A 16,368-nucleotide genomic window follows, 5' to 3' on the forward strand; every position below is an offset into this window, starting at 1 on the left:
TAATGGACACACCTAGAAGAGCACAAGGAAAAAGCAGTGTGTTCACTGGGGCAGAGCCCAAGGGGTGCCCAGGAAAGGAATAAGCCTCTGGACAGCTCAATGTGTGTTCAACCATTCTGCTGCCCCAGCAGAGACCTACCATCCAGGGCATCCCAGGAGACAGGGGCAGTGACAGTCTTGGTGAGGGGTGTCCCAGGCCTTCAGGCCCCAGCTCTTCACTAAGGCTCAAATGCTGAGAGCTCTTGGCTAGAGTAGGAGCTGTAAGAGACAAGGCCTTACGTCTCAAGGACCTGGGAACCATTGGCATCCAGCAAACAAGTATTCAACTGCTCTTTTGTTTTTCCAATTTTAGTTTTGAAATAGCTTTGCTGACCTACTCAACAGGTAACACCCATGAGAGCAGCTCAGGAGGAGCAGACTGTTAACTATGTGTAAGCTACAGACTTTTCCTGAGACCTGTAAGTTTACCAAATGTGGGGTCTCTGAAGAGCCTACCATATAGCTACTGGATCACTTCCTGCCTCCCTGTCCCACTCTACCAATTTGTTCTCAGGTGGGCCTCCTCCACTTCCTCTGCCCTTAGGAATTCCCTCTGATGCCCTTACCCGAGACCGGTGCACTGGGTTGTCAAAGTCGGTCCCATCTGGAGCCAGAAGCAACCAGCCACCATAAATGGGTTTTGCCTAGAAGAGAAAAAGAAGGGCAGGTCATCAGAAGTCTTGGACAAGAGAGGAGACCAGGGCAAGTTGACAAACAGGAAGGTGCCTCCTACTCCCCAGCAGTGGGTTGAGTATCCAAGACAGATGCTGGAGGATAAGAGGCTGACAGCTTGTGATGTGCAGAAGGGAACATAGAACAGTAGTCTAACAACCCACAAAGCAAAAGAACCCTGAAAACATGGGCTACCTCCTTCTTCAAGTTCCTCACCAATAAATTTATCAAGATAGGGGGATGGCATTTTACTCAGTAAATATAACAGACCACACACATTGAACACCAGGAATTCAATGTTAATGGCATAGTCTCAAGCCTTTATTCTGAAGACACAAAGCAGAGTGTGGGAAAGATCAAAGTCTGTACCAGCTAAACAGTCATCAGAGGGTAGCTGCAGCCCAAAGCAGACCTGGGTGCTTCAATCTGCCATTAAGCTGCTGAAAAGTGTGATGTCAACAGTTCTAGCTACACCTTAGGAAGTTTCTGTGAAGACTGATAAGATAATGCAAGTAAAACCCAACACAGAAGCCAGGCTTGGTGACTCATGCCTGTAATTCCAGCACTGGGGAGGCTGAGTCAGGAGGATAGGCATGAATCTGAGATCAGTCTGGGCTACCACAGTAAGTTCCAAGTCAACCTGAGCTATGTTGTGAGACCATCTCAACAAAAGAAAACAAACTAGCATGGGAAGGTAAAATGGCATGGACACTTTGCAAAACAACCTGGCAGAAGGCTAAACATACTATTACTGTGAGCCCAGCAATTCCACTCCTAGGTAACATGCACCGAAGGAGAATTGAGCAAGTGAAACCTACATCCCAATCCCACAAAGATACAAGCAATCAAAATGCCCACTGACAAAAAGGCAAGTGGATAATCAACCTACTATCTATCCAAACGTGTTGCTGCTTAGCATGACAAACATAGAGGTTCTTGTGTGCACACGGCACGGGAAGCCATGAGAACTCTCTAAGAGAAAGAAGCTAACAGAGAAGCGCACATACTGTAGAATTCTTCCCACAAGAACTATCTAGAGCAAGGAAATCCACTGAACCAAAGACCAAATGGTCCCCAGGGGTAAGGGGGAAAGAGAGAGGGATGGGAGTGTGAGTGATAAAAATATTCTGGAATGAGATGCTGGAAATGGTTGCACAATGCTGTGAACTTGCTAAAACCTACTGAATTTTACATTTTAAAGGATACATTTTATGGTATGTTTATTATACCTCAATAAAAGCTGCATAAGGAAAAAGCACTGAGCACACTGTCTGGCCTATAAAATCTCAAAAAATGCTACATATTATTGTATTTGTACTGTCCAAAGCACCTCCCACTCTGAGACCCTGGTAGCAGGAGCACAAGGTAGTTACAATGTGGAGCAGACACTCTGGCACCACCCTCCCTCTGCAGCTGTACCCAGCTGGTGAGAAGAGCTGCCAAAGGGACAATCAGGCCAACTTACCAGACCTCTAGCCTTTGGAGGGCAGTGGAAAGAAGGAACCCGAACCCTCTGGCTGCATCCACGTGATTTCTGAATGAGCCTGAGTACCTCTTCTTATTCAACACTCTCCAAACTAGGAGGCCTGTCAAGCCCCCATTTAGTTGCAATATCTGTGAGTCCAAGAGGACAGACAGCTTGCTAGAGGCCACATATCCTTGGGTAACCTAAGAGACATCTCAGTTCTTGGTTTCTTTGCACGGGGTCCTTAGGTCCTGTGGTCAGAGTAGAGGGCCAAAAGCTAGATAAGACACCTACAATGTCCCGGCCAGTCCCCATGTAGGGGAGCATGCTTGGTCTCTCACAATACCACACCCTAACTGGACTCCACTGAAGCCTACCCACAGTGTGGGAAAATCAGAGCTGAGGCCAAATGACTCCCTGACCTTAGGCATCCTGACCAGCTTGGGCCTCACTTGGCTTCCCTCTCCACCAGACCCATTTGACCAGGGGCCACTTTTTCCAGCCTGTGGCTGCAGGGTTTGGGGGCTACATCAGCTTGACACTCCTCAGAGGGAACAGTGGGGATCTAAGTGACTAGTACAAGTTTCCTGAGTACAGGTCACCCTGGCTTAAATTCATAACGGCTTCATTATCTACTTAGCAAATGTCTGCCCAGGCCTACTGTGCATAGCTTGTGTACTGCACACTAGGGACCTGCCAACACCCACCTGCTGGGCCACAGACCCTGACATACCACAGGAACGTGATCTAGACAGGCAGTTGGGTGGGGAGAGGGCTGCAGGAGGAGCTGGCAGGGAAGTCTGGCTGTTCAGAGACACCGGCAAATCCCAAGGGACTAAGAACAGTTTAGTGGCTGCTGCCTGGAGACAGGGCTGGGGTGACAGCAAAGGGTCTATGTAGAGAGTTTTCAAAACAATGACTCTACAAGTGACTGTTGTTGACTGCACCTCTGGAAATAACTAAAAACTGAGTTGTTCACTTTAAACACATCAGTTAAATGAATTCTACCTAAAGCTGTTTTTAAAAATCATTTACCAGTATAGACTACATAGCAAGACTCTGTCTCAAAAACAACAGTCACTTACCAAAGCAGGGAGAGCTCTCTTTTGTCATACTGTCTGCAGGCCACTGAGAGTAAACTGGGTTCTCCTTCCTATTTATTCTAAGGAAGCTATGCTTCTGGGGGCCCTTAGTTTTAGGTGATTCTGTCCCAATCAGCCAGGGGCAAAGATCACAAGGGCTGTGACCCGATTCACTGTTTAGGAGGAAGGAGCTGGGATGGGCCAGACAGGTAAGAAGAGATCAGATCAGAGCGGAGCAAGCCATACAAAGCATAGGGTGTGTGACAGCCACTGAAGGCTGATCTGGTACATGTAGTCCATCACCTGGCAGGCCACCACATGGGCCTACATGGCCATCCACAGGAGCAAACTGTGAAGGAGAGATGTGTCTCATGCCCCCCCATAACCAGCCATCTTTAGCTCTTCAGTGCCTCCCACAGCTCTCCTACACTATCCCTCCAGCTGGCAAAGCTACTTATCCCTCAGGGCTCTGTGTCTCTTCCTCAAGGGCCATGCTGACCACTAAGGCCAGTATCTTAGTGATTTGCCTCCATTACAACAACAATAACATTTCAGAACTAACATGTGGGCCAAATATGCCAACTGGTGCAATGAGAGCATGTCTGTTTGGGAGAATCAACTGCTCCCTGATTGTGCTGGAGGCCTGCTCCACAGGGGGGAGTCCATAGCTACTGAAAACCCAGTCAATGCCTAGGGCCAGGGGGTCATGAGACCTCAGCAGGAGCTACTACTGTTGCATGGCTACACGTTTATATTATGCCCACCTAACTAACTTCTGAATACTTATGTTCATACCTATATATTAATGCTACTCTCACTTTTGTTTAGAAAATCTTCTCTTTTCAGATGCCAGTGACCACTGCAGTGACTCAAAACTCAACAAAGTGCTAAGAAGTGACAGTGGAAGATTCAGCACTAAATGAGACATCTCTATCACACCTTTCAAGGCTCGGGGACCATTGTGGAAGAGGTGGCAGGAAGAATTCAAAAGCTAAAGAAAGGGTAGGACTGTTTACAATGCTGTCTTCCAGACACAAACTGGCCTAGATATTCATGACCTCACAGTGTCTGATACTACCTACACAAGACCTGCAGGAGGAGGAAAAAAAATGATGACATCAAAATAGAAGAGAGACTGACTGGAAGGAAGAAGGGACTCAGTGAAACGTGGATTTCATAGGAAAAAATGGGGGTGGTGGGAGAGGATTTTGATCATTGTCTGCACTTAATATGTGTCTCAGGAAGGCAGGGCTAGTCCAGGCCAGGCCCAGCTGTGTGTCAAGGTGAGGTGGGTGTGTCAGGGGAAGGAAGCACCACCACAGTTAGTCAACGGCAGCCAAGCATGAATGCACTGTGCCCTCTCCTTGAGCTTTTCCTTGGAGAATGCACAGTCCTGAGTGGTCACTGTCATTGTCCTCAAAACCCAGCAAGGCCAGCTAGGAAAGTTGCTCTTGTTCTCCACTATCTAAAACCATGCGTTCCCCAGTCACAGCAGAGCAGCCGTGTCTGTACACCTCAGTGTCCACAGCTAGACACAGACACACGGGAACATGGCCCACACAGAAGCCGGGATGGAAGTCCTGGATAGAGCGCTGTGCTCAGAGAAGCCTCTTTCTGGCTGGGTGTTCTGGAGGAGCAAGAAAGAACAGGAGTCTGTTGTCCATGTTGGAGTGGAGCTGGGTTGGAAGTAACCTGTGGTGGCTGAGTAAGATGTCCCCCATAAACTCATGTGTTTCATGCCCCAGCTAGTGGCAACTTGGGAGGTGGAACCTTGCTGGAAGAGATGTGTTGCAGGGAGTTTCCCCCTGGCCAAAGCTCAGCTCACCCTCCAGCTATTGCTTTCCCCCTGCTGTGGCAAGAAGGTGATGTCTAGCCTCTGCTCTACCATCTCACCCCTGCCATCATAAAGATTCCTCTTAAGACTGTAAGCCAAAATAAACCCTTTCCTCCCATCAGCTGCTTTTACTCAGGTGCTCTGTCCCAGCAACCCAGAGGTAACAACACTGCAGCAGACCCAAAGGAAAGGCTTGGGTTTTGTTTCCGACAACCCTGAAGGCAGGCCTTATTTCAACACAGGCCCTCAGGGAAAGAAGGCACCACACTCCTAGTGACCTCTCTAGCCTGCGACATACAAACCAGACACTGGACCTCAGGCTGGGCTCTGGAGGACTTACAGTGCCTAGGGGCACAAGTCAGCCCAAAGTCTGTCTCCCTTCCTTCATTTTTTTATTTTTTATTTTCTGACAGACTAACTATACGACACAGCCTTGCCTCGATTTCTACAATCCTCCTGCCTTAGCATCCCAGGTAAACATCAGCACGCCTGGCTTCCAAAACATCTCAATACCAGTGACCAGACACCTCTGGCTCTCTCCTGATTTTTTAAGATATACTTTATTTGGGGCTGGAGAGATGGCGTAGCAGTTAAGCGCTTGCCTGTGAAGCCTAAGGACCCCGGTTCGAGGCTCAGTTCCCCAGGTCCCATGTTAGCCAGATGCACAAGGGGGCGCACGCGTCTGCAGTTCGTTTGCAGTGGCTGGAAGCCCTGGCGCGCCCATTCTCTCTCTCTCCCTCTACCTGTCTTTCTCTCTGTGTCTGTCGCTCTCAAATAAATAAATAAATAAATTTTTTTTAAAAAAGAAGATATACTTTATTTATTTGAGAGAAAGAGGGAGGGAGAGAGACAGGCAGAAACAGAGAATGGACACGCCAGGGCCTTGGACCATTGCAATTGAACACCAGATGCATGCGCCCCCTTGTACATCTGGCTTATGTGGGTCCTAGAACTGGGATCCTTTGGCTTTGCAGGCAAGCACCTTAATCGCTAAGCCATCTCTCAAGCCCTCTCGGCTAATTTTTTGCCAAGTATGCCTAAAACCCTAGACATCAGGCTGAGGCAAACATGAGAAGACTCTGAAAAGGGACAGTCAACAGGCCAGGAGGGATCTCAGGATCCAAGGAAGGACACAGTGACAAATTCCTCAGGCTTTCTTTTTACCTCATTGTCCCACAACAGGTATGGGGAAAGACAACCATGGAGAAACACCAAAGGACACAGACAAAATCCTCTAATGACTGAAGAATCAGAAAGGAACAGCCTGGCAAGACAGAAAACTACCCAGTCCAGCCAATGGTATGCTCAAGTCTACAGCCCTACTCCAAGTGAGCTCAGGACAAACGTGAACCCTGATCTGGCTAGGACAAGGTGCCAAAAACACCCTATCCAGGCTGATGTCAAAAGACGCCAAGTAGGAAGCAATATGAAGTCTTCTTCCCACCCCATGCCAGGATGGCATGAAAGAGACAGCATAATTAGTCATTGCCCAGATGTAATAAGGTTAACCTTACCTAGCAAAAATGAGGAAACTCTGCATCAGTAGTCAAAGGCCAGTGGGGTTCATGTGGTCCCTTTACCCTACTGCATCAGTGTAAAAAAAAAAAAAAAAGCCAACTAAGAGATGGTTCAAGTGAGGCACAAACATGCTCAAGAGAATGTGAAATCATTCAGATGGGTTCTGATGAAAACCAAGAACCAAAAATTCTCAACAAAATATTGGCAAACAGAACACAAGAATATATCAGAAAGATCATTCACCCTGACCAAGTAGGCTTTATCCCAGAGATGCAGGGATGATGGTTCAACATACACAAATTGATAAATGTAATACAACATATAAATGAACTGAAGGACAAAAATCACATGATCATCTCATTAGATGCAGGAAAACCACATGAAAAAATCCAACATCCCTTCATGAGAAAAGTCTTACAGAGACTAGGAATAGAAGGAACATATCTCAACATTTAAAAAAAGTTATTTATGACATACCTACAGCCAACATAATACTAAATGGAGAAAAACTGGAAGCTTTTCCACTAAAATCAGGAACAAGACAAGGGTGTCCACTGTCCCCACTTTTATTTAATTTAGTATTGGAAGTCTTAGCCATAGCAATAAGGCAAGAGACACACATAAAAGGGATACAAATTGGAAAGGAAGAGATCAAGTTATCATTATTTGTAGATGACATGATTCGATACATAAAGGACCCTAAATATTCTACCAGCAAACTATTAGAGCTGATAAACACCTATAGCCATGTAGCAGGTTACAAAATAAGCACAGATCAGTTAGCTTTCCTATAAACTAATAACAAACACACAGAGGATGAAAACAGAGAATCACTCCCATTCACAATTGCATCAAAAAATAAAAAATAAAAAATAAGGTACCCTTAGCCAGGCGTGGTGGCGCACGCCTTTAATCCCAGCACTTGGGAGGCAGAGGTAGGAGGATCACCGTGAGTTCGAGGCTACCCTGAGACTCCATAGTGAATTCCAGGTCAGCCTGAGCTAGAGTGAGACCCTACCTTGGAAAACCAAAAATATAAAAATAAAAAATAAAAAAAATAAGGTACCCTGGAATAAACCTAACCCAGGAAGGGAAGGATCTCTACAATGAAAATTTTAAAACACTCAAGCGAGAAACTGCAGAAGATGCTAGGAATGGAAAGACATCCCTGTTCTTGGATCTGGAGAATCAATATTGTGAAAATGGCAATCTTACCAAAAGCAATCTACACATTTAATGCAATCCCCATCGAAATCCAAATGACATTCTTCAAGGAGATAGAAAAAAAATCCAAAAATTCATATGGAAGTGCAAAAAAACCTCGAATATCTAAAATAATTTTGAGCAACAAAAATAAGGCTGGTGGTATCACCATACCTGATTTTAACCTGTATTACAGAGCCACAGTAACAAAAACAGCATGGTACTGGCACAAAAACAGACATGTTGATCAATGGAACAGAATAGAGGACCCAGATGTAAGCCCAGGTAGCTATAGCCACCTGATTCGACAAAAATGCCAAAAACTATTCATTGGAGAAAAGATAGCCTCTTCAAAAAATGGTGCTGGGGAAACTGGATATGCATCTGTAGAAGGATGAAAATAGATCCTTTTCTTTCTCCATGTATAATAAATAAATAATAATAAAATAAAATGGATTAAAGACAGACCTGAAACTCTGAAACTGCTAAAGGAAAAAGTAGGAGAAACCCTTCAACATATTGGTATTGGCAAAGATTTTTGAATATAATCCCAATTCCTCAAGAAATAAAGCCACAGATCAACCACTGAGACCACATGAAATTACAAAGCTTTTGTATGGCAAAGGACACTGTGAATAGAGCAAAGGGGCAATCTACAGAATGGGAGAAAATCTTTGCCAGCTATACATCTGATAGAGGATTAACATCTAGGACATACAAAGAAGTCAAAAAATTAAATAATATGAAATCAAATAACCCAATTAAAAAAAGGGTCATGGCTGGGCGTCTTTAATCTCAGCACTGGGGAGACAGAGGTAGAAGGATCACCATGAGCTCAAGGCCACCCTGAGACTACATGGTTAATTCCAGGTCATATTGAGGTAGAGACCTTACCTTGAAAAACAAAACAAAACAAAACAAAACAAAATAAAAGGCTATGGAACAAAATAGAGAGTTCTCAATAAACATCTAAAAAAGAAAATGTTCTACATCCCTAACCATCAGGGAATTGCAAATTAAAACTAGATTGAGATTCCATCTCACTCCTGTCAGATTGGCTACCATCATGAAAGCAAATGACCATAAATGCTGCTAAGGATGCAAAAAGAGAGGAACCCTTCTACACTGTTGGTGGGAATGCAATCTCGTCCAGGTACTGTGGAAATCAGCACAGAGGTTCCTGAGACAGCTAAAAATAGTTCTACCATATGACCCAGCTACACTACTTCAAGGCATATATCCTAAGGAGTCGTTTCACTATCTTAGAGAGACTTGCTCAACCATGATTACTGCCGCTCTATTCACAATAGCTGGGAAACAGAACCAGCCTGGATGTCCCTCAACTGATGACTGGATAATGAAGATGTGGCACATTTACATAATGGAGTTCTACTCAGTGGTAAAGAAAAAATGAAGTTATGAAATCTGCAGGAAAATGGATGGATCTGAAAATTATGATGCTTAGTTAGGTAACCAAGGCCCAGAAAGCCAAACGTCACATGTTCTCTTCTCATATGCGGATCCTAGCTACAAATGGTTGGACTTTATGTGAGTAGGAATAAAACTTAGTAGCAGAGGCCAGTAAAAAAGAAAGGAGATATAAAGGGAATCGAAAAGGGGGGAGGACGACTTAATAAAATGGTATTTATATAGAAGAACAGATTAATGGGGTGAAAAAGCCTAAGTGAGGTCAGCGGAAGAGACTGAGTAAAGGGAAGGTGAAGGGAGGGTTACTCATATGGAAACCTACTTTTTGGACAACGGAACACTGGGGAGACATACATTGTTTCTAGAAAATTTTCAGTGCCAGGGATTGGATACCTTCCAGTGAGTTGTTGGCCAGGGAGGTCTCTGATACCCCCAAAACCTTATAGGCCATTGCTGAGGCCCTTGGTTTCCCACCAGGAATAGATGGTAAGACCCTACTGCTGAAGACTCCACATACTCAGGCTGTAAGGTCACTTTGAAACCCTGCTGGAGCTGAGCTGAAAACCTCCTCCACGTAGACCAGCTGACAGAAAGCTGGAAGAAGCCATTCTGTATGCAGTTCAAAGGAGAGAGAGAGAGGGAAATCACCAGTGAAAATAGTCAACAGTGGACATTGCAAGCCTTGTATTTGGCCATTCAGGCCTAATGAGCCAATGGAAACAATAGTGGCATGTCTGTTATGGGGGAAACAAACCGCCATCTAATTTGACTGGAGGCCTGCTCCATGGCAGGGAATATATCTGATACTGAAAGCTTACAATAGGGGTAGTCATGAGCCCTAGGGATGTAACGTCTGCTGCTATCTGGCTAAATGTATATACTATGCTCAACCAACTACCCAGTATGCATTTCTCTTAATGTTCATGCACATATATTAATGCTACTCTCACTTTTGGTTAGAGAAGCTTCTCTTTTCAGATGACAGTAACCTTGGGATGGCTCAGAAGGTACCATGGTGAGAAGAAGTGACAAGAGTGCTTAGCACTAAAATATCTCTATCACACCTTCCCAGGCTCAGGGTCCATTGTAGAAGAGGTGACAGAAAGAATGTAAGAGCCAGAGGAAGGGTAGGACTCCTTACAATATGCCTCTCCAGACACAAAATGGCTGGATATCCATGCCCTCACAGTGCCTGACACTACCTACATAATTCAATCATAATAGGAAGATCATGACATCAAAATAAAACAGACTGATTGAGAGGGGGAGGGGATACGATGGAGAATGGAGTTTCAAAGGGGAGAGTGGGAATTACCATGGGATATTGCTTACAATTATGGAAATTGTCAATAAAAAAAGGAAAAAAAAAAAAAAACAAGAACCAGGTAGTTTACAGGTGAACAGACAATTGGCAAATGCCACACCACAATAAAACAAGTGACAGACTTAAACTGATTCTGCAAGATTTTCAAAGTAGCCATGATGCAATGCTTCAGCAAGACACTGAGGCTGTATCTGAAATAAATGGAAGAACAAAGAAATAGAGGATGCTGTAGAGACCTTCTCACTGCTAGGTTAAAGAAGCAGAGCAAAAGCACTAATGAAAGGAAAGTTCTGTTACTTTGACTTACATTCTCAAGGGGAAGCTTCATGATGACAGGGGAAAGCATGGCATGAGCAGAGGTGGGACATCACCTCTGCCACAGCAGGGGGAAAACAGCTGTAGGAGAGTGAGCTGAACTCTTGCAAGGGGGAAGCTGGGTCCACTCCTAGCAGCCTCCTCCAGCAAGGTTCTACCTCACAAAATGCCATCAGGTGGGGACCAAACATTCAGAACGTGCAAGTTTATGGGGGACATCTGACTCAAACTACCACAAAGGATTAGAACCAATAGAAATTCTGCAACTGAAAAATATAATACTGAAATAAAAAGCTCAGCAGATGGGCACAACAGGAGAAGGTGGAGATCACAGAAAGAATCGGAGAAGTGGCTAGAGGTCCTGGCATGCCCATTCTCTCTCTAAAATTAATAAAGTTGAAAAAAATATTTTAAAAAGGTGTGGCTAGCCAGGTGTGGTGGCACATGCATTTAATTACAGCACTCAGTAGGCAGAGGTGGGAGAATCTCCAAGAGTTCGAGGCCACCCTGAGACTACATAGTGAATTCCAGGTCATCCTGAAATAGGGTGAGACCCTACCTTGAAAAACCAAAAAAAAAAAAAAAAAAAAAGTGTGGCTGGAGAGATAGCTTAGCGGTTAAAGTGTTTGCCTGCAAGACATTAAGGACCTATGTTCGACTCTCCAGAACCCACAAAAACCAGATGCATAAGGTGACACATGTGCTAGGTACACCTGTGTTTAGACTTTGTTTGCAGTGGCTAAGGCCCTGGTGTACCAATTCTCTGTGTCTGTCTGTCTGTCTCTCTCTCTCTCTCTCTCTCTCTCTCTCTCTCTCTCTCTCTCTCTCTCATAAAATAAAAAGAATCAGAAAACTAGAAGATAGAAAAGAAATGACCCCATATGACAAAAAAGAAAACAGACTGGAAATACAGAGAATATATAGAAGAAAAGAGCCTCAAGGCCTGTGGGACAATGATGAAAATCTAATGTTCTTGTCATCAGAGCCCCTGAAGGAAGGTGAGAAAGGGAAGCATTCACAAAGGCAAAATGACACGAGAAGTTAAGAAGGCCTGATGTTCAAAAAGCTGAGTGGGAGCTAGAGAGATGGCTTAGTGGTTAAGGCACTTGCTTGCAAAGCCTAAGGACCCATGTTTGCTCTCCAGATCTCACATAAGCCAGACACACAAAGATGAGGCAAGCACAAGGTCGCACATGCCTACTAGGTGGCATAAGCGTCTGAAGTTCGATGGCAGCGGCTATGGCCCTGGCATGCCAATTCTCTTTCTCTTGATCAATCTCAAAAAAAAAAAAAAAAAATCAATAAACTGAGTGGGGCTGGAGAGATGGCTTAGAGGCTAAGGCACCTGCCTGCAAAGCCTAAGAACTCATGTTTGAATCTCCAAGTCCCACATAGCCTGACACATGGTAATGAAAGCACACAATGCCGCACATGTGCCACAAGGGGATGCACACATCTGGTAGTTCGTATGCAGCAGGCTGAAGGTCCTGGTGTGCCCATTCTCTCTCTCTCTCTCTCCCACCTCAAAAATAAAAATAATAGGAAAAAAGAAGAAGAAGAACAAAAGCCGGGCATGGTGATGCACCCCTTTAATCCCAGCACTCGGGAAGCAGAGGTGGGAGGATCACTGTGAGTTCAAGGCTACTCTGAGATTACAGAGAGAATTCCAGGTCTGCCTGAGCTAGAGTGAAACCCTACCTCGAAAAACCAAAAAAGCTACAGACAAAATAAAAAAAAAAAAAAAAAAAAAGAAGGAAACTTCTGAAAGATGACATCTCATGAAGAGAAGGAGACAGAATTCCCACAGGTTACCAGAACAGACAGAATACTCAAAGGTTACAATGCACTAAGAAACTGGCACAGTGCCTTTAGGGTGCTAAAGAAAGCAATCATCAACATAGTATAACAAATCCAATAAATAATACCCTTCAGAAATGAAAGAGAAATAGACACATTCATTATGAGGAAGGAAAACTAAAGGTAATTTTAAAAATATTTTATTTTTATTTATTTATTTGACAGAGAGGGAGAGGAAGAGGAAGAGAGAGAGAGAATGGGTGCACTAGGGCTTCCAGCCACTACAAACAAACTCCAGATGCATGCACCACTTTGTGCATCTGGATAATGTGGGTCCTGGGGAATTGAACCTTTGGCTTTGCAGGCAAACACCTTAACCACCCCTCCATCCCCCTTTTGTTTTTACTAGATTTAGCACAAAAAAAAAAAGTTCGAAGATGGCTGAGAAATTAGTTCTTCCAGTAGAGTGGCTGCTTATTATGTGCAAAGCCCTGGGTTTGATTCCCAACACCAGATTAAAGCAGTAACGGGGGCCGTGGAGATGGCTCAGCAGTTAAAGGCACTTGCTTGCCGAGTCTGCCAGCTATAGTTCAATTCCCCAGCCAGTTGTGTAGAGCCTAATAGGCATCTGTAGCAAGGGGCCCTTGCATGCCACCCCAACACACACACACACACACACACACACACACACACACACACACACACCCCTACCTGGGAGTGGTAGCATAGCACTCAGGAGGCAAAGGTAGGAGAATAGCTATGAGTTCAAGGCCAACCTGAGACTACACAGTAAATTCCAGGTTAGCCTAGGCTAGAGCAAGATCCTACCTCGAAAAACCAAAAAAGAAAAAAAGTATGGTGTTGTGTACCTGTAATACTGGCATGCTGGGAAGAGGCAGGAGAACCAGTAAGCCATCCTCAGCTACACAGCAAGCTGGTTTACAGCTTGAGATACATATGACCGTCACCAAAAAGAAAGAGAGAGAGAGAGAAACAGTATTTGGCATACTTTGCTCATGGAATGGAGGTTCTGAGATGCCAATTCTCCTCAAACGGATACAGTTTTGGTATCTATCTATTTTCACTACTGTAGTCCAGGCTAGCCTAGTGCCTATGATTTCTCTTGCCTCCTCCTTGCTTAATGTTGTGATTACAGATGTGTGCCACTCAGCTCATAACTAGGGTTGAGCAAGATTTTTCTTGTAGATATAGATAGGATTACTCTAGAATTTACAGAAGGGCAATGGAGACAGCTCAGTCAGAAAACTCCTTGAAAGTTTCTTGAAAGCATGAGGACCTGAATTTGCACCACAGAACCCATGTTTTTAAAAAAATCTCATAGTGATGCACGCCTTTAACTCCAGCACTCGGGAGACAGAGGTAGGAGGATCATTGTTGAGTTTGAGGCCAGTTTGAGACTATATAGTGATTTCCAAGTCAGCCTTCAAGGCTCGACTCCCCAGTACCTATGTAAGTCAGATGCACAAAGTGGTGCATGTATCTGGAGTTCATTTACAGTGGCTGGAGGCCCTGATGCACCCATTCTCATTCATATTATCTCTCTCTCGCTGTCAAATAAATAAATAAATATCTTTAAAATATTTGGGGGGGCACACCCTCCTGTTGCTGTGGTCCACTTTATGTTGGCCGGGGGTGATGTCCATCCTCTGCTCATGCCATCATTTTCCCCCGCCATCAGAGAGCTTCCCTTCGAGCCTGTAAGCCAAAATAAATCTCTTTCTCCCAGAAGCTGCTCTTGGTTGGGTGATTTCTACCAGCAATGTGAACCGGACTGCAACAAGGTCACATTTTATTATGTAGTTTGCCTATGTATTCCTTTTGCTAGGAGACATTATTTGATTTAAATTTTTAGCTACTAAAAAGGAATGTTTGGCTTTGGACAAAATATTTAAAATATACATATATATATTTTGGTGGACATGGTGGTACACAACTTTAGTCCCAGCACCTGGAAGGCAGAGGTAGGAGGATCGCTATGAGCTCAAGGACAGCCTGGAGACTACAGGGTGGATTCCAGGTCAGCCTGGGCTAGTATAAGACTCTACCTTAAAACAAAACAAAACAAAAAAAAGATTTTAGACAAAACGGTAACGATACCAAGTGCTGGCAAGATGCAAAATAAGTGGACACTCACAAGATACCAATAAGAATCAGTTTGGCAGTTTCTTTAAGTTCCCATGAACATGAGCCAGAAGTGAACTGGACATGTACCTGAGAGAAAGGAAAGCAGTCACACAAAAAGTACAAATGGTGGCAGCAGCAGTCCACGAGAACAAACGGCACCATCCACTCCAGGGGCACCAGTCAGTCAGCAATGGGAAGGAATCCTCTATGGACACACACTTCTCTGGGTCAGAATTAAGATAGTGGGAAAGAGACCCCATTGCCCTGGTGACACTGCGGAATTCTGTTCACAAAACCTCTGAGATGGGAAACCGACAGGAAACCAGGACTTGGTTGGTCAGGTGAGGACTAGACAGCGTGTGGGTGTGGCAGGGAGGGAGAAAGATGCTGTTTCCTGCCTGTACCAGCCTCAGAGTCCTGCTGTGACTGTGACTGCCGTGCTGCAGGCTGTCACCACTGAGGGACTGAATGAGTGTACCGGGATCGTGTTACTTTACAACTGCATGGGATATACAATAATCTAAGTATAAAAGATCTCATTTTAAAAAGTAAATATAGGGCTGGGAGATGGTAGTTCAAGGTGCTTGCATGCAAAGCCTGCCAGCCCCGCTTTGATTTCCCAGTACCCACATAAAGCCAGATATATAAGGTGGCACAAGTGTCTGGAATTCATTTGCAGTAACAGGTCCTGGCATGCCCACACTGTCTATCTGTCTCCCTCTCTCTGCCTGCAAATTAAAAAATAATTAATAGATAAATATAAAATTTTAAAATTACATAAACACCAAGCCTGCTGCTTCCTAACAGCCCTGTCTACCCCATCCACACAAGGTGTGGAACACTGACAAGGAACCTGCCACAGCCCCAGAGCCCAAGCTAAAAGGCCTCTGAGGTCAGTCCTCAGGATCCAAAGCCAGTGACCTGTGCTTTCAAGCCTGCATGGCCCCTGAGCTGCATGCAAGAGCTCAACTGGCCTGGCCACTGGCTTGCCCTGGAGAGCACCAGTGCACACACTCCTGCTTGCAGGACTGCCTATTTCACTAGCGCAAGACTCCCAACCACCCTTCTACAGCTAATCTGGGTTGTCAGGAAGCCAACTCTCAAGTTAGACCAAATGAGTAGGGCAGGGGCAGAAGCCAACACCCTGTCTGCTTCACACAGTGCCATCAAGCTTCCACATGAATGCTTCCCAGGCACACTTGGGCTGCTGGACACAGCCATCCCATCACAACCAGCACCAATGTGTATAGAACAGACACTTCTGTCTCCAGCTTCACACCATCAATCTGTTTCAAAGAGCAAGGAGGGAGCAGTACGAAGATTCCAGTTCCCTAGAATTCAGAGGACCAAATGGGCATAGGACAGAGAGGGAGGCAGTAGGACTGGGGTTACATGGTGTGGTAGAAAGCAATGAAATAATCCATGCAGCTAGCCCACATCATCATGCTCCCCCAAAGGCCTTAGGTCCAATGCCCCTCACACAGGATAGAGTGATTCAATGTCCTACTTGGAGCCCCTAAGGCCCCATGCCCCTGGGGTATAGTAA

General features: G+C 44.9%; 1 protein-coding gene across 7 annotated transcripts in view; it reads right to left on the minus strand.

Moving 5' to 3' along the window:
- LOC101600100 (myosin phosphatase Rho interacting protein) overlaps positions 1 to 16,368 on the minus strand; it is a 135,654-nt gene that overhangs the window by 95,681 nt on the left and 23,605 nt on the right. For all 7 annotated transcript variants that reach the window (XM_045130679.1, XM_045130682.1, XM_045130681.1 and 4 more), the window contains exon 2: positions 606 to 683. In XM_045130679.1, coding sequence (XP_044986614.1) covers positions 606 to 683 — 78 coding nt within the window. The remainder of the gene's footprint in view (positions 1 to 605; positions 684 to 16,368) is intronic.

The sequence above is a fragment of the Jaculus jaculus genome, chromosome 12, assembly GCF_020740685.1.
Source record: "Jaculus jaculus isolate mJacJac1 chromosome 12, mJacJac1.mat.Y.cur, whole genome shotgun sequence".
Taxonomy (NCBI): Eukaryota; Metazoa; Chordata; class Mammalia; order Rodentia; family Dipodidae; genus Jaculus; species Jaculus jaculus.